This window comes from Apteryx rowi, unplaced genomic scaffold, assembly GCF_003343035.1.
Source record: "Apteryx rowi isolate R43461 unplaced genomic scaffold, aptRow1 scaffold_321, whole genome shotgun sequence".
NCBI classification, from domain to species: Eukaryota; Metazoa; Chordata; class Aves; order Apterygiformes; family Apterygidae; genus Apteryx; species Apteryx rowi.
In genome coordinates this window covers 421,923-440,726 of record NW_020449653.1, presented here as the reverse complement: position 1 = coordinate 440,726, position 18,804 = coordinate 421,923, and the positions used below count along the sequence as shown (strand labels likewise).

Sequence of the window (18,804 nt, the reverse complement as noted above, 5' to 3'; positions counted from 1 at the left end):
CCATACCTGTATGTGTTAGTGAACCCCAAAAAGGAGGAAGTGACCCCATCCCACAGAGTCTACAAAATGAAAGTAAAATAGATTTCCTTATTTAATCACCTTCAGTTTTCAAAGGCAACTAATGATTCTGAGTACCCAACCAGAGTTACTTAGCAAAGCATCAGCTTTAAAGATGGGACAGACTCAATACTTGCTGAAATCAGGTCCTTCAAAGGTGCCTCCAAGCTGTGTTTCTCTAAATCATTTTGGAAATGATAAGCCTGACTCAGAACGCTTCCCCTGGCTTTGGCAGGGCTTAAATAACTTAGTTTTAAACAGTTCAACCACTGATTTGTGTAATAAATACAAAATTTTAAATTATGCAGACCTTGTATTTAAATTTGTTCTTATGTCTCAACTCTGGTAGTGTTTACCATTCACTACAGATCAGTAAGTGGGGCCTGGTTCCTTGAGTTACTAGATGCTTTTGGTTGCCACTGAAGTCAACAGAACTTGAGCACTCTGTACTATGTGATATAAACCCTTTAAGCAACAAGAAGAAAATTCAGTGCACGAACACTGTTAAAAACAGTGTTTTTTTAATCTTTCCTTCTGCCAGACACTCACATAATTTCAGGCTATTGTCTTTGACTTGAATAGTACTCCTGACCTTTTGCACTGCAGATTGTTTATAATTAAAATGAAAAAAAAAATTCAATAGCTATTTGTTTTATAATGTGCCTCTGTCAGAGATGGAAGGAAGTACAATAGTTTTTGTAATTATTAATTCTTCAAAATAATATACTTTCTCCAGGATCCAATTAATTTTGTTATTAATCAAAATGTCTTCCTGGTAAAATATTAAAAGAAGTCTAGACACTGCATTTTATTGTGTGCTATATTTTTAGATTTTCCAGTTTGATTCAAAACACACTAAAAGAGGCGCCTCAGAAAATGACCATCTAGAGACAGTCTATGGCAAAAATCCAGAAACCATTCTTAATGGAATGGAATTAGCATGAGCTGAGATCATTCTTTAGCCTTGGAAAAAAAAAAAAAAAAGATGTTTTTAGGAAGAGATTTCCAAAGGGATTATGATTTGCTCTCCACAAACAATACAGAGGATTTCCAGTATGCATTGTGCTTTCGATGAGAAGTGCACCTACGGAGGAACCAATCAAAATCCTTTTATAACTGATGAGGAGGGGGAAATCATGATGGGAAAAATGCCCTTAATGATATCAAACAATAGTTGCTTGTACAGTTAGCAGAGTTACAGCAAACTTTGTGGCCAAGCAATCTCTTAAAACATGAGTTTACTCATCTGAGACATTATTCTTCAGTGAATTAATATTAGCAGTGGAGAGTATTTAAGAAAGAACCCCCAAATCATATTAATGGAATTATAGAAAATGTTATCTTTTTTCTTAATTTGGGAGACAGCAGAGGCACTAAGGTGAAGTAATAAAAATGACATAGCTTTCGGGAATCTTTGTGAATTGTCAAAACAATATTGTCTTTGTATATGAAGTTAGATTGATGACAGTGGACACAGGAAGAGGAAGCTGAATAAAGAGACAGGATCGAATCCTTGATGTAAAAGGGTTAATTTTCAAACATAGTGCTCTATTGGACAATCAGACCCTGACCTTGAAATGGTCATGTTATGAAATGGATCCAAAATCCGGATTTTCCTTTAATGTCAAATGTTGGACCATATCCAGATAATTTTATACTTTCTCATTACCATGTCTATCTTAGGAATTCTATCTGAGAGGTCATTACAAGGGTCATTTTATCGGTCGAACAGAGTCTAGTGGACTCAAAAATTTGTATTTACTAAACAAATATATCTTAGGCATTTTGGGTGTGAAAGACAACAAAATTATGAAAATATGCTTTTCATTTAAAGCCACTTTATTTCTCAAAAAAGTGAAATATTATTTATTTAAAAAAAAACTAGTAGATCTTTCTAATTATGGTGCCTTTGGATCTCAGCCTCCTAGAGTTACTTTTATTCAGTTTGGAAAAGAATTTCTGCTTTTCCAATTCCCATTGGTTTTTGAGCTTTGTATGAACTAGTTTTTAAACTAAACTAACAGGAACGAAAAAAATATTTGGTCTGCACTTGTAGAGGATACAGCTATCAAAAGCAATGATATGGGTTCCCCCCAGTCAGTGGTTTTGACTTCCTTTAAAACTTTGGTAGGAAAAACTCGTTGCTCAACAGTTATCAAGGTGCGTTTGTTTTCATATCATTTAAATGATTTTGGCCAGAGCCGGCGTTAAACGTTATTGGCCAAACTTTCACAGTAACTTGACGTTTTTTAGAGAATACTCATTCTATATGGGAGAAAACGTTCTGCCTTGCAGACCCTAGCCACCACCCTCAGCCCCTCGCCCTCTCTGAGGGCGGCCGCGGCCCTCCGTCCCTGGGGCCGGGGCCCAGCTGGGGCAGGCGGGGGCGGCCGAGGCTTGTGACACGCGGCGCCCGGGCTGCGCCAGGCCCGGGAGCCGGGGGGAACCCGGCGGCTCCTCGGGGCCGCGGCGCGCGGCAGGGGGCGGGGCGGTTGTAACGGCCGGCGCGGGGCGGCCGCGCGGCCCCCGGGGAACCTGCGGGGCTGCCCATGCGTTCGGCCCACGGAAACCACAAGGCGGGCGGCCCCCGGGCTGGCTGACATGGGCTTCCCGCGCGGGCGCCTCGCCCGCTCCTCGCGGGGCAGGAGGAAGCGGCCGCCACTTCCCCCACCGGCAGCTCCGGCGCGGGGGCCCGGGCCGGCGAGGCAGCCCCCCCCCCGGGCGGGCCCGCCAGCGGCCCTGCGCCGCGCTCGGGCAACGACCTCTCCCCTCCCCGCCCCGAATGGTTTCTTCCCCCGCTCCCTGGGAACGCTGCCCGGCCTCCCCCCCAACCCGCYGCATTGGTCTAGTCCTCCCCCGCCGCCTCGGAAGACTCAGAAGCGAGACTCACAGGCAGACGCCGGGCAGAGGGAATCCCCCTTCCCTCCCCTCGCTTGACTCTCGCGAGACCTGCCGGTCAGGCGGCGGGGCTGCCGCCGTGCTCTCGCGAGATCTGCCCGGTTCCCACGCCTGCCACTGTTGTGTCTGAGGGGAGAGCCCAGGCGGTGAGTGGGCGGCGCGCGCCGCGCCCCCCGGCTCCGCGTGTGTCTCACGGGCTCGCGCACGCGCGCTCTTCGCGCGGAGAGGGGGCGCTCTCGCGAGAGTAGGAGTTTTGGCGAGAGTTTGTGGAAGATGGCGCCTGTTGTGACAGGGTAAGTGCGGGGGGTTCGCGGCGGCGCGCCGGGAGCGATCTGTTTCTGGGGGTGCCGGCGCGCCGGCCGCGCTGCCCCGCTCCCTCGGCCCCGCTGCCGCCGCTCCGGGGAAGCGAGGGCTCCTCCCCGGGCAGCCCGGGGAGAGCCCTGAGGCGCCAGCCCCGGGGGGCTGGGGTCCCCCCAGGTGGGCTCCCAGGAGGAGGCCCCCTGACCCGCGCCGCGGGCGGCCCCGCGCCCCGGCGGACCCCCGCGGCGGGCGGCCCGGCGGGGCTGGGCGCTCCCCCGCCTCCCCTTCTCTCCGGCTCGGGCGCACCGGTCGGGACTCCGTGCTGGGTCAGTGCTCGTCCCCTCCGCCCCGCGGGAGTCCCTCTCTGCGGGCTGGCGAGCAGCGGAGCCCGGCGGGGAGAGGGGCCTGCGGCGGGCACAGGCCCTTCTCCTGCGTTCTTCTCCCCCGCCGCGGCTTATCCTGCCGCGGGCGCGGACCCCGGGTCCCCTCGGCCACAGACCGGGAGCGGTCGGACAAAGGCTTCTGCTCTTGCGGTTGCGAGAAGTTGAGCGCTGTCTTCTTGCGCTGCCTCGGCGCCCTTCGCGTAGCGAGGCCGTCTGGAGGCCCCTTGCCCTCACCGCGCCGGGAGCCGGAGCGGAGCGGCTCCGTCTCCCGTCCCGGGTCGCCGTGAAGCGCTCTAGGTCGCGCTTGGTGCGAGCAGGCTTTGCAATCTTGCTAGCAAGACCCCCGATCCCTCAGGGTAGGGGATGAAGTTCCTCTTCTCTCCTGCCCCCACTCTGTTCACCATTCCCTGAGCTTTGATGAGTTTTGTTAGTTGCCTTCCTACTAGTATTGCGTTGCACTGTTGGGTAGCAGCCTCCTTGCCCCACTAAGCTACACTGGATCATAACGAATGATAGTTGCCATCCCTTTCAACCACACTGGATAATACTTAATTGTGGCTAGCCAGCTGCAAAGTGTGTCACTGTAATAAGTGACACCCTCCTAGCCACCTACAGCTGATGAATAATAACAGATTTACTACTGGTATACAGTACACAATCTCACCTGCTGTGTTACATTGAGTGTTGCCATCCTTGCCATGTTTTGAATTCTGCTGCATGTTATAAGTGCCATGTCCTTAATTTGGGGATACAGTGAATGCTTGTGATCTCCCTCTATGTATTCAGGGAAGGGGCACTCAGGAGAAGAGCAGGACATGTCTACACTCCACCTGTTTGTTCTAAACAAAATCCTGGTTGGTGAAAGTATTGCTGTGTATCTCTAAAATGTGGACCTAATTTGATGATTTCACAGTGTATCTGTGACCTTCCGTCTTCCCTGTGGGATTACATTGTCTCCAGCATTGGCTATGTGGTTAGAGAGAGCAACAGCCTGCTTGGGGGTGGGGTGAAGTTGGTGGTTGATGCTTTTGTTCTCAYGGAGAAGGTAGCGTTATGGTATTTTGTTGTTTTATTTGGCCACAGTAGTGTTTCCAAATCTTTTCTCTTGTTTGTCAAAAACTAAATTCAAGCTTTTGCTTGATTTCTGTCCTGATAAAGGCATCTTGTGGCTCCTACACATTTTCCTAATTATATGTTCTTTAGGGAAGTGGGTCTTGTTTGTTATGATTCCTGGAGTGTACAGTTTTAGAGGTTAGAGTTGAAAGAATGAAACAAATGCTTTTAAAGTTTGCTCTAAGTGTTAGTCTGTGCTCCAGCTAGGGATTAAATTTTTCCACATTTCTGTTTGTTTACTCATCTGAATATTTGGGCTTTCATTTATTGATTATAAGAGGTTTGTTAAAAGTGATGTCAGGTCTATGATGCTACTTTTGTCCTTCTTGGAGATATGTTAAAGTGTTAAGAATGACAACTCTAGTGTTGTTGGTTTTTTTTTTTTTTTTTATGAAGGATCAAGTAATTTGAATGGTAGAAAAATACAGCATTTAACAGGAATGAAAAAATTGTCTATAGTTTAGGATTTAAATGCTGATGTTATTGCTCAAAATTGTAAGTTGAGTAATTCTCTGAAAAAGTCACGTTGCTTTCTTATGGTTAAGTATTTTAATCTTTGGTAAAAGCAGAAGTCTGTTAAGATTGATTAATGTTATAGTTTTATTGCATCAGGGAGCTGGAGTTTTTTATTTATGCTCCATTTTTGGAGTACAGCTCTGATATTGAGTTGTTTGTGTACATTGGGATTAAAATTTGATGTTAGTTCAGTAATGAATTTTTTCACAAAATATAGTAGTCAGTAAAGACAGGTCTTTTTCCTAGACTTTTTCTAGAAAAGGCTAGAAGACTTCTAGTCTTTTTTTCTTTCTGTAAAAGCTGTCAATTGCATAAGAAGAAATTTGAAATTTAATTTGAAATTAAAAAGCTGTAACTGAAGAACATAGTATCCAAATACTGCATTGTATTTTAATGAATGGCTTCCAAATCTTATAGGTCCTGAAACTTTGAGGTAAAGCATATGGCTTTTCTGTAGGCAATGTAAGTTGAATGTAAAAACAAATTTTTCCTGTGAAAATTGTATGCCTAAAAATAAATTATGATATATAGGGTTACACTATGTTGGAATGGAATAGTAAGGATTCACTACATGAATTGTCTTCCTGGGGGAGTCAAAGTTCATTACCAGTTTCATATTTGCAGCATGTTATACACTTCTGCTCGTATCACAAAGAACATTTTCATCAAAATTGTTTACATGTACAGTATTATGACTGAACCTAGGTTTTTCCAGTGTCAGAACTAGATATAATGAGAAACTGCACAGAAACATGAAACAAGTCACTGGAAATGAACTATTTGACATTTTTTTTAAAAGGAAGTGGTAATTTATGCCTGGAATAATAGGATAGTATTTTGGGTTGTTGTGGAGTATTTTTGTTTTTGCTTGTGAATGGCTTAGGGAAACCCATAATTTTAAGACTACAGAATTAATGAAGATGTTATTTAACTAGAGATGCATATTTTCAGTATGGAACATTTTGTTTTAAATAATTGCTAATACTATGGAAATACCTATGGGCCTCAGTTACATTGAGAATCATTATGCTAGGCCTAATACAACCATACAATAGAAAGAATTTCCACTCCTAAGAATTTAGTTATTTAAAATGAGATAAAATGCAGAATGGTGTCTTCTGTGTCTCACTCGGTAGTCTCAGACAACCTCAATGGGTTGAGACACTCTGTAGTCTTGGACAATACTAGAAAATGGGGCAGGAAGCAATTATGTAAAATCCTTGCAAAGATTCCTATGCCAGTGAACAAGTAAACAAAATTTAGAAAGAGTAAATAAAAATGGTAAATGCTAGACATAACTTTGAGTGTTTGGTTACCAGTGAAAGTCTTTGTAATAGCAGTATACAAGATATTATTTGGATTATTTTTCAAATGGGTTGAGAAGCCCTGAAAAAGACAAAAACAACTAAATGGTCTTATCACTGGTATGGTGTTTTCTATAGGCTCAGTAAGGTAGAAAATATATGCATGTGTTTTAGTAACACTTGTCAAAGTATCAGACTTTTTAAGCTATATGTCTGAATTAGTCATGCCAAAGTTCTGTGGTTAAGAGGTGTTTCCTGATCCAGAGAGCTTACACTTTAAGGGCAAGCAAAAATGCATCAGATCTATGATGACAGAGGAGTATATTTGGTACCAGTGCAGTGAATTTTATCATAGTGATAGTGATCTAGGCATGCCAGCCATCTGGTTGTTTTGTTTCTTTGGTTTTAATGAGAACTTTGGAAAAACTGTTACGAGGTTTTTGAGAGAAGATGGTACTGCTTTGTGGATGCTTGCATGGAGCTCTCCCAGTTATGAGGGCAGCACACGAGAAGTACGATGGTGAAGACATAACAAACAGGTTATCAAAGCTTGCACCTCCTTGAAGATACAGTTCTGCATCTGGATTAATAATTTTGGGATGGGAATTTTGGTTACCAGTGAAAGTCTTTGTAATAGCAGTATACAAGATAGTATTTGGATTGTTTTTCAAACAGATTGAGAAGCCCTGAAAAAGACAAAAACAGCTAAATGGGTTTATCACTGGTATGATGTTTTCCGTAGACTCAGTAATATAGAAAATGTATGCATGTGTTTTAGTAACACTTGTCAAAGTATCAGACTAGTATCAGGCTAGGATGGGAAGTGAAAGGGATGCTGCTGAAGAGACGGGGGGAGACTTGTGTGATCTGGTGTTAGGCTAAAAAAGCTCTGTAGAGAGGACTGTGCAGAATAAATAGAGCAAGGGCAAGCCTGGGTTTCAAAAGATTGAGAAAGGTGCTGCAGTAGTTCAGAAGCAGACTGCTGTGATCATGGGATAAGAGTTTAAGGTACTAAGCGTATCTTAGTGATGTAGTGGGCATTGCAAAGATCTCAAAACCAGGTTATTTCTAGGATCTATAAAGAGTCATGGCTTGAGGGCTGATGCTTAGTTAATGGTCCTGGGCGATAATGACTTGCAGTGGTGGAAGGGAGATTGAAGCAATCATACAAAGAGTAAGACCCGTAGTTTGTCTGTGTTGAGACTGAGCTGATAGTGAGGCATCTGTATGGAGATGTCAGAGGCACAAGCTGAGGTGGTAGTTTGGACAAACACAGCAGGTGTGAAGTAGAAAGTGTATTTCTGATTTGTTGGCAGGGAGAAGGCAGTTAAAAGTGGATTTGTATCCTAGACCTAGATAAAGTGAAGGAGAATGACAAGAGATGCAGGACAGAAAGCTATGAAATAGTTCATAAAATAAAAGGGTGAATGAGGAGGCTCCTTCAGAAGGCTACACTGAAGGAACAATTAGAATGATAAGTGATGAACCAGGAGAAAACAGTGCCAAGGAAACCAGGGGGAATATTTCTGGAAAGGAAGCATTGCTGATAGTCTCGGGTAATTGACAGATCAAGGAAGATAAAGATTAAATATTGATTATGACCTTCATGATAAGGTTTGGCTAAAAGATACTAGAGTAGTTTCAGTGGAGCTCAAGGAATGGTAACTGGATTATATAGACTGTAGGAACAGAGTCTGAGGATAGGAACTTCAGGCTACAGTTTTTACTGTCACTGTAGGTTTAAACAGTGCTTATTAAGATTTGAGTAATAGCATAACTACTGCTATTGTATTGTGTATGGGCACATGATGAGTGTTAAAAGCTGTTTGGAAAAACTCATTTACAATCAAATGAGTAGATAGTTTTGTGTGACTAAACTTTTAAATCATTATCAAGGAGCAAGTCAGTGTCTTAAGTCTGGCTATTGGGAAATCTTTTGTGAACAGTGTATTCTTAAAAGAATATTCTTCTGAGATGCTTACAAATATATTTTGAACCTTTTGTAGTTTCAGTAAGAGCAATTTTATGAAGTTATGCTCTTGAGTTGGATTTTACTTGCTTTAATTGTTTATTCATTATATTAGGTAGCTCAATCATTTCTCATTTACGGTGATTGATATGGAACATAAACTTCAAAAATAATCTTTTTATAGCTTGATTACTGTAGAAATAGAATAATGTGTAGACTGTTCCATTAGGCTTATGTGGTTTCTCCACTTTTTTTTAAATAAAAGTCCAGTACCAATATCTCTTTGCAATAATTTTTTTTTCTTAAGTATGATATTCTGTACTATGGATTATTTAAATGATCATGAGTTTGTGAGTGAAAGGAGGGAGTGCTCTTTCTTCTGGTTTGCTTTTTGCAATAATAATTAATTACAGTTTCTTTTATAGTCATTATTATAAATTTAAGCAATTTGTGCATTTAAAAGAAGACCGAAAAAAGCTAAAGTGGCCTATAGCAGCCATAACTTACAACGACTGCCTAAAAAAGCTGTAGTATCTTCATGATCAAAGGTTTGGAAACAAGATTTATAGTCAGTAACTNNATGAAGAGTACAGTTAAGGTGCATTGCATACCTATCCTATGCTACATTTGTTTTTGTTATAATTGAGCAGAGAAACTGTAGTTCTGGATTATAAAATACATATTTAATATAAACAAATATTGTATCTTATGCAATACATTTAAACATCTGTTGGGAATTAAAAATGTAGTTTATCAGTTTCACGTTTGGAGGGCAAATTATGTCAGCAGAATTTTAAGACTTCAGGACATCCTTTCTCTGTAAAAATTATCGCCCTAAATTCTTTGAACGTTAATTGTGAACACTTCATTAGCTGGGCTCCATGGCACTGTTAATATGCTGAATCACTGCTTCCCAAGAGCATTTCACAGTGAAGATGTACTTTTAAGTGGATTTTTTTTTTTAATTTGCATTTACTGCATTATTTGAAATAATGAAGCAATTGTAATGTCTGTTTGCTTTAAAATAATTGCTTGTTTTTTCCTGTGTACTTAGGTGAAGAGGGGGAAAAAATAAATGTCACTAGCTATATTGTCAGATGAAACCTAATTCTGTTCACAAAACTGGATATGCATTTTAGTCTATAATATTTTAAGAAAAGTTTACAATTATAGATATAAAATTGAATTCTTAATGAACTGTCATTATTTTTATGTAGGAATACATGTAATGTTTTAATATTGTAAACTTTTCATATTTGCTTTGAACATAACTGCAGTAATTAACAGATTATATGAGGCAAAGAAATAATATGAAATTATGGTCATCTCTTCTTTCCAGTGTAGAAACTTAGAAAATGAAACAGCTTGAAAATTTATTTGAAGAAGAAACTATTAACAGAAAGTAGCAATTTTCATATCATTATACTCTTACTGAGTCTTGGAAAAGTAAACTTTCAACTCAGAGTTTGACATTATCTCATTTCCTGGGGTTCTACTTATGTTGTGGTGCTCTTTATTAATAAWTCATATATATTGTGTGTGTGTGTATGTATGTATTTTTTAATGGTTGCTACCTTTTTTTTTTTAAATAAGTACCCTTTACAACCTAAAGAAACTCTCATTGCCTATTGGTTCTTGCATGCAACATCATAGAATTGGACAAGTTTTCAGAGCTTGAATATAATAATTTAAAATGATATAATTTTTTGAAAAATACTTCATACTTGTTAACTGGAGTTCAGTTAGCCAGATAGTGATATATGGCCATGTATCTTCATGCTCTTGTGCTTGTAAAGGTGCAAACTATATATTTGCAGCAGTAAACTTTTTACCAAGAAAGAAAGAAGATAAGGGGTTTTGCTATATACTGTGTGAGAAATCTCTTGACTAAGGTAGTATTTTTACATCCTTACAACAGACAGGCTATAACTTCATAACAATAAACACTATTTTAATGTCCCATTTCATATTTTTTCTAATTTTTGAAAAGCTTGTTCTAGCTACAAAATTTTAACATGAGATGTAATCATTACAGTGTTTTACTGTTTCAGTTATTCAGATTATTTGATGAATAACATGATGCTGGGACATGATTTATTCTTAAAGTGATCTGAACATTTCAGTCAACAGCATATTTCTTCAGTAAGTTTGTTCAGCTCTTTTTTGAACACATCTTTAAATGTAGATAAGCCTTGAAAACTTCCTTGTTGAATTTAAATGTATATTTCTGTAATGAACAGTTTAAATAAAAGTAATGTCATTGTTTCACTTGGAAAGCATGAAGACATTAAGGTGGTTGTATTAAAGTATAACTTTTCCTCATTTGTTTGCTAGTCAAGAGCAAGAACTATCTCATTTTCAATGTAATTGTTTGGCTAACTTGTATGAAGTGGCATTTAATCAGTATATTCAAAATCCAGAACACTTGTTATAATACACAACAGGCTGGCTGTATTGGCAGCTGATCACTTTTGACTGCCCAGCTTGAGATTACACCTGTTGCTTCATTTAATTTTTCTGCTTCTGGTGGGTGAGATTCAAGCGTATGTGTTACAATGGGTCCTCATTAAAGCCTTTTCATTGCTAATCTAATTATTTATGGTTGTTATGAGAGTATCAAACTTATTTAAAATTTTCATTCTGAGTACCTACATTTTTCCGTATCTGCCAGAAAACAGTCTCTCTCCTGGTATTTTTGATAACACTGCTTGGTCTGTGGAACACTTCATCTGCACCTTTYTTTCTAAGTTACACTTGTGGCATGTTTCCAATGTGTGGTGCTTTGGGAGATTACCAGGAAGCTTGGTATCAGAATGAAACTTGAGCAGGCAGCCATGAAATTCAGGCTTTTCTAAGCTGGAGAAAGGGAACTGAATTGTGTAAAATACTAGACCCTAATTTTTGCTGGCCCATAGTAACAGCACAGAGTAAAAAATACTCTGTAGGCAATATCCTACTTTCCTTTTCCTGGCAGCTCTTATTTTAACTCTGTAATTTAATTTTGGCTGGGAGCAGTGGCAGAGGATCTTGCAGCAGGGTTTGGTTTGCAAGCTGTGGATTAGGGACTGCTGGTGTAGAGAATAAGGTTAAAGTTGTTTGCTCAGCAGAGGAATTCATGAAACCAAGCTTTTATCAGTTTTTGATACAGTAGGGCGCCTCATTAGTGGGTTACTGCTTTCACCGATGTTTTTATATAAAAGGAACTTTAAAATGAAGGGCTAGAGAATCAGAGAGGTGTTTGTGCTCACTCTGAATTTATGGCATTGTGGAAGAGTTTTAAGGCCTGGCCTAATAAAATAAATAATTAAACTTACTCACTTGTTTTGTTGTTGTTGTTCCAGCCATTTGTGTAAAAACTCTTCATGTCCTGTMCATGAAAAAACAACAAAAAATCAGAAAAAAACAGTGACTTGCCAAGGTCAAATGCAGAGTCCATGCAGAGATCGGAATAGAATTAGTGTCTCTTGGTTCTGTTATCATTGTGCTGTGTAGTTGTAGGCCAAAATCCTGTTCAGGGTTTGCTGGGTTTTCACAGGTCGAATAGTGTCTTCTCTCCCTACTAGGACTGTGTAAAAGTGAAAGATGAGTAGAAGACATCAGAGTTGCTTAGATTTTTGATCTGTATAACAAAAAGATACAGTAAGGAGGACTAAAAGTAACCATATTCCTAATTAATGTTTTTGTAATAGTGAAGGATATTGGAATGGACAGTAGAAAGATGCTGCTCTTACAGAAATTGAGATGTAAGCAATGGATAGGGAATGGCCAGTGGATAAATGTGACTTCACAAAAAATGAAGTTACACACTGTGCTGCAGTGTGCTGTGGCTATTTCTTTGTATTCCTTCTGTATAGATATTTGTTTTTTAAATTCAAAATACTTTGCTACTTTCCAGTTCAGCCAGCCAGCCCTGGCATCAGYAGTGAGTGTAAGAATTCAGAAAGGAAAAAAAAAAGTTTTATTGGAAGACTGGTATTCTTCTGCATGTGTGTTTCTTTTCACGCTCTCTTAGTTTTGTAGTAGATATACAGTGATGACTAGTAAAAACCTTAATATTGTAATATCTTCCAGAAATGAGGGGGATATAGCAGAACTATTTTGGACATGTCTTTTCTGTCCAAGTATTTTTCTGGCCAAACTTTTTTTCTTCTACTGTTGAGTATTTCTTTGCTAGCACTGAATCCTGGGGGGTTTTGCATTCCATATTTTTCTTAACATTGTGACGTTGGTATAAGTCTGACTTTTTTTAAAAAAAAATTAACATCTGCATTACAAATCTCTTGCTAATAAATCTCTTGCAGAGCAGTCAATCAAAATAAGTATTTGGGATCAGGCTTCCTCTTTGGAAGAGGCTTGGGACACTTTCGACACACTGGCAAATGGTTCAGTTAGTACAGGTGATACTAACTCTGAATCCCAGTAATCATGTTGGAGTTAGCTCTTTGGAGATACCTTCATGTAAGTACTAAACTTACAATATTAATTCTTTTGCTGCTGATTAGGAAGGTGAATGTGTCTGTAAGTGTGATAAAAGAACAGATTGTACAGAAATAGAAGACGGAGTTTTCCATATTTGAAGTAACTTCTATCCATAAAGGTCATGGGCAATGGGAAAGTTAAAGCATAAAAACTTATTTTATTGTCTATTTTAATTATTTTAATACAGATGTTAGCCAGGTTCAGTTTTGGTAATACAGTAAATAAAGTTCATGTCTGCCGTGCTTCCATTTAGATAGTAACACTACCGTAATACTGAGAACTGCATTAAAACAAACATCCGAACTTTGGGATTTTTATTTGCAGTGGGCAAATTACATGTTTTACACAATAGTTAACAGGCAAAACAAAGATGTTATTATGAAACAGTGTTTGAAAAAAGACTTACTGAGAACTTTTGCTCGCAATTAACCTGTTGAAGTGATAAGGCATACTTCAAATGGTAGCAAAGAAAACGTGGCCCTGTCTCTTACAGTCATTTCCAAGTGCTGCAGGCTGCTAGCATATACAGGACGCTATTTTTATTGGATCTCTTGAGTTGTAGGGAAAATTGTTCTTCTGACTAGCTTCAGCATCTACATCTAACTTTTGAGATAGCAGTAGATGAAAACTGACCTCAGGAGATATACTGAAGGCACTTATTGAGGCCTAGATTGAAGCAAGTCCTTGTGTGAGTGTTCCCTGAATCTTGGGTGAATTTCCGTACATAAATAAAATATATAAGAAAAAACTCTTTGGACGTATCCAGTTGTTTTCCAATATTTCATCCAGACATTTTTCTGGACAAACTCTTTATTCTCTGTGCTTTACAGTACTTAGAGAACAATCAGAAAAACTGAACTGAATCTTACCTGTTTCACCTTATTGCTGTATGGCACTTAGAGCTAGCAGTAGACTAGTTAGACTTGTCAGTTTGCAGAGTCATTAAGATAATACTGCATCAGTTCAGATTTGAAGGTTTATCCTTTTCAGTTGGAACAATTCTTAAAGCCCCCCCCCCCAAAAAAAAAAAAAAAAAGAGACCTACATTTGCTGGGAGTTATTAGGCAGCGATGAGTTTTACATGTGTGGAGATAAGAGACTTCTTCACCTACCAGGAGAAGTTTCCTATATGCTTCTGTTGTATAGGATTCAAGTTCTGGTTACTGTTGTTTAAGGTACTTTCTTAACATAGATTATATTGGTTACTTGATACTTCTCTGTTGTCTTCAGTTTTTTCCTGCTTAATGTCCTGATTTTAGGCTTCTTCCTTCGGTCATGAAGGTCTTGTCACGTTTGGTCTTTTTTTTTTTTTTTTTTTTTTAAAAGATGGAAGATACTATCCTTGCACTCCCCAAATAGTTTTTCTTATATTTTCTCCTTTTTGTTTTGAAATTATTTGAAGAATGTTTATAGCCACTGCCTGACATTCCTTTCCTTTAATTCCAATTTAGATCCAGTCAATTCTGCTTCCTCTTGTTATATTTACAGCATATTGAAATGACTTTTTTTTTTTTTAAACTTAATTGCTCTCAGTCTTGTTCTCCCCTGAATTTTGTGACCAGGAGCTTTACTCCTACATCTCTTTTTTATGGTCTAATGCACAGAATAGTTTTTCTCCCCTTTTCTTTCTGTGGAGTTTCTATATAAGCCCTCTTCTCTTTGTCCTTGGGCAAGCTGTGTTCAGTTATCTTTCTTCAGTGCAGTATTTCTTAACAGAGTTGTTGCTTACTCTGGATCTGTCATGTTCCTTTTTCTCCCCAGTTTTTGCCACTGCTGGCTGCGTAAGGCTTATGAGGTACTAAACAGAGCATCATCTCCATTATCTGCAGAATGGGGAAGTCGCTGTTTCTCCTCAACCAACCTGATAAATTAACAGCCGCATGTTGCAAGTCAGGTCCAAACCCTGATCCTTGCTTTTGGGACTTGGAACTTGGTCAAATGAGTGTCTAACCTTGAGAGACGGTGTTTCTACTGAGCACTGGAACTCTGCTTGTTTCCTAGCTGTGCTCATTGCCATACTTTACAGAACTTGTGAGGATATGGGAAAAAAATTAAAGGATTCAAGAACCTCTAATATCCTCTGTAACAAAAGACAAAACATTGACACAGAGAGATGAAGAAAATTAAGCATATGGGGGAAGCCAAAAAAGATCGTAAGCATTAACAATATGAAGGCAGGAAATGTGCTCCAGAAGGGGGAGAAAGAAGAAATAGTGGAAGATTGCTTTATTTTGGAGGAGTTTCATTATTTCTTTTCTCTAGCCTTCTCTCTTTTGAAATGTCATGCTCCTTTTCATGATTTTAGAAGTGTGTGGGAAGCTATTACTATTTTGTTATCCTCCTGCTAATCCAAGAGGGACAGATAAAATAGAACTTTGAATGAGTTCAGAGTTATTACTGCAATTTGTTGCTCGTGGCTTTGTAGGGAATATATTGAAAGCTGTGAAGAAACAGGACACTTCGTTCTTACTAATATAGTGTATTTCTAAAGCAACAAAACTGGGTGAAAGGATTGTTTTTGAAGTGATGAAAGTAAACAAGGAGATCTTAGATCAGCTTCTGAAAGCTAAACTCTGTAAATAAACATTGCCTAAAACTTGTGTGTGTGTGCAGATAAACTTCAGGTTGTTTATTATACAGCTTTATGTTATACCACTTGCGTTAATATTTGCTGTACAGAAAGTTTCTCCAAAACTAGGATGGTTTAAAACAGCATAGATAACTTTCTGTATTAAATTGTAACTTTTCCTTTTGCCTGGTTCAGTGGTTGAATGTGAACATTAGATTTGCTTTTCATAATACCTTTGAGGACCTTATAGAAATAGTATACACGCTGGGGTCCTTTTAATGTAGGTTAAAAACTACTGTTTTGATTGAAATATTTCTCTCCTACATTTGTTTTTCTCCTCAGAGAATGAATCTTTAATAGTTTGTCGATCTGGTATACACTTGCCATGAACTTGTATACCATTGTTGTATCACAAAAAATACTTATTTTAAAGATTAACATCGAGGTATTCCTGTGGTAAATATGTAGCAATGGTGCACTTTTTCTTTCAATACTGAGTCTGCTGCCTCAGTTTATTCTCTGTGATTAAGCAGCTCATATAACCCATTGGCTAAAGCAATGCCCCCTGAGTTTTGGGATAAAATAAAATAAAATAAAAAAAGGCATGTCCTGTGGATATCAGAGTCAAATAAGAGATCCCACCAGCCAGCCTTGATGTGGACAACTTTTCTTTTTTGATGAAAGGAAGCTTTGAAAATTCGGTCTTGCAACACTGGACCATTATTGTAGAAACAGGAAGCATACACTTAAGCTTCATCCCAGATCTTCATTGCTCCCTCTGTCTGTGGCCTCTTGCTTTTTTCAGCTGGTTTCTTAATTTCTGTCTTGGAAGCCAAAAGTAACTTAATGCTGTTCTCCTAAGAACTGAGTCATTTATCAGCTTCTCCTTTGTCAAATATCTGTAATGGAATCCACCAAGTTTTCTTCTGGCTGAGGCTGTTTATTGCACTGTCCACTTGCTTTTTCTGTTTCTGTCTCAGTCCTCTCATTTCCTTAGTCTGTGTGTGTTCTCTCTGCAGTGTCTACAACTAATTGTATCTGTTAGAAACATCTTCCTGAGGACTCTAAATTCATAGCGCACTATGTCTTGGCACCATGTCATTCCTGTAAGTAGCCAGTATTCACCTGGAACTTAAACTGCTTACAGACTCTTTTCTGTTGGGTGGCATGCAGATTTGGAGCCCTTTTAACAGGGACCCTAGCATGCTTGAAAGGACAGACCATGTCTGTTCTCGTTACAAGGACAATTGGGATAACTGGAGCTCTCAGGACCTCTCTGCGTTCCTTGTGTGTTCTAAAGAGTGGTGCCCTGTTACTGAGTATATCTTAGATTTGCCCCAAGGTGTGCTGGCATAGTTGACCTGATCTTCTTGTAAGGATATTTTTAGTAGTGTAGGTGAGCAGCTGTTGGGTGCCCATCATGGCATTGTCTATGTAGTTAAATGAAAGATATGTTTCCTAAAGCACGTTGTGCTTTTAGCTGGCAAATTCTGTGAAAAGCTGAAAAATCCTTCCTTTGGGGAAGAACTTAAAAAGTTCGAGCTGGGCCTGCAGCTTCCTTTATAAGAATGTCTTATTCTGTTCTTAAAAATTGGAAACATCTGGCAGCAGGGCTGTTTTGCATATGGGGCCAAAGCAGAACTGCTTAGGACCCTCAAATGTAGAAGCTCTGTTTTCTTATTTATTTAAATTTTCCTTTTGAAAAGCAAATGCGTGACTAGTGGAACTTCATTTTGCTTTCTGTTTTGGTTACAGATTGCAGTTAATGAAACATTTGAATTATTGTACCACAGATGACAACTGGCTTCTATATGTATCTTCAGTCGACTATGGCATTTTATTGCCGTGTTCAGGTCAGAAGTAAATATCTGTGGCTTCTGAGCCATGTGACTTGCAGGCTGTTCAGGTGCCACTCCAATATGAAGCTGGCTTTGTTGGTGTGTTTAAGCTGAATTTTAGTACAGGGATGGGGTGACCCTGCAAGGCTGATCATACTGTTAATGTCACGTTGCTTTGGGATTCTCCTGCACATCTAGTCTAGCCCTGTTCTATAGTAGGACTCTCCCTGGTGTCTTGTCCACACCACTGATCTCCAGAACGTGTCTTTTACTATCTAAAGTGTGCTTGGACTGTGTGAGGGGACAGCTACTAATAAAGGCTGTGTTCATTCCTGGCATCATCATTAGGCTCAGAAATCCCCTGAACTGAAAATAGTCATAAGCTAGGAGAAAGTTCAGGGGAAGTACCATTTAGCCTTGTCTGGTTCTTCCTCTTCTCCAGCTGTTCATTATTCCTACTGCTGGAGAGAGGTGGCTGGCTAGCTGGCCCCTGGCCCCAATCAGTACGACCCCTATATCCACCCTGCACCTCTGGGTGTGCTGTTCGAGCTCTGCCCTTCTTCCTCGTCTTTGCCTCTCACTTTGCAGCAGCCAAGGGGATRTGGGGGAGTGGATGGACAGTAGTCTGGGGCTGGGGAAGAGGCTGGACTGTGTCAGTRTTAAGGTAGGTAATGATGTGTGTGTGTGTACACGTAYGCATGCGTGTTTGGAGGCATCCTAGTCTCTTCCCTCCTGCTTTCTTGAATCTTCTACTACTGCAAAGTTGACTTTTGTTGCTTGGAGAAATTCTAGGGGTAGGAAAATTAACTTTTGCTACCTCACTGTTGCAGTTTTGGTCTGCTTCTTTCACTTTTTTGTTAAGGTATGGAAACATTGAAGACTTGATGGCTTTTGTGTCATATATATGTTCTTGTATTTAGCTGTAGGGAAGTTGGTCTTCCCCCCCAGAGGGAGTTTCTGGTGTAAATGGAAAAAAATACAAAACAGAAGTGAAAAATACCTCAGGCTTCCAAACCTGCCCCTCACATTTCACTTCTCCCACTACCCTCCTCATCATAAAAACAGTCTGCAGTTCTTCCTCTGTCCCCACAGTAATACTATTTAAAGAATTAGACAACTTTATAGATAATGTGGTAACTTGGCACACAAATTATTGCAACAACCTGTGAACCACTGAAGAAATAAGAAATGTAAATTACACAGTGAAATACTTTTCTGGTGTTTATCTTTAAATTGCCAGAATGTTTTATTAGGCTTTCTTCAGGCTAGTAAACATAACATAATTTGATACCTGTTCCAAGAGGTTTATAGTCATAAATAAAATTAGTATACATCCCATGCTTTTTGTATTTAAAAATCCATTTAAGCCAGGGGCCCT

The 18,804-nt window shown here is 39.7% G+C and overlaps 1 protein-coding gene and 1 long non-coding RNA gene across 4 annotated transcripts in view; one reads left to right on the top strand and one right to left on the bottom strand.

The window, feature by feature from the left end:
• Positions 1 to 3,075, bottom strand: part of LOC112968639 — a 54,889-nt gene extending 51,814 nt beyond the window's left edge. Inside the window, exon 1 of the long non-coding RNA XR_003254397.1 lies at positions 2,948 to 3,075. This is a non-coding gene — a long non-coding RNA (uncharacterized LOC112968639). The remainder of the gene's footprint in view (positions 1 to 2,947) is intronic.
• Positions 3,076 to 3,112: 37 nt separating this feature from the next.
• RBPJ (recombination signal binding protein for immunoglobulin kappa J region) overlaps positions 3,113 to 18,804 on the top strand; it is a 63,010-nt gene continuing 47,318 nt past the window's right edge. For 2 of the 3 annotated variants that reach the window (XM_026071084.1, XM_026071080.1), the window contains exon 1: positions 3,113 to 3,248. In XM_026071084.1, the coding sequence (XP_025926869.1) occupies positions 3,229 to 3,248 (20 nt within the window). In that variant the 5' untranslated portion in view covers positions 3,113 to 3,228. Of the gene's footprint in view, positions 3,249 to 17,402; positions 17,442 to 18,804 lie in introns of those variants that run through there. The other variant, XM_026071082.1, reaches the window with a different exon arrangement.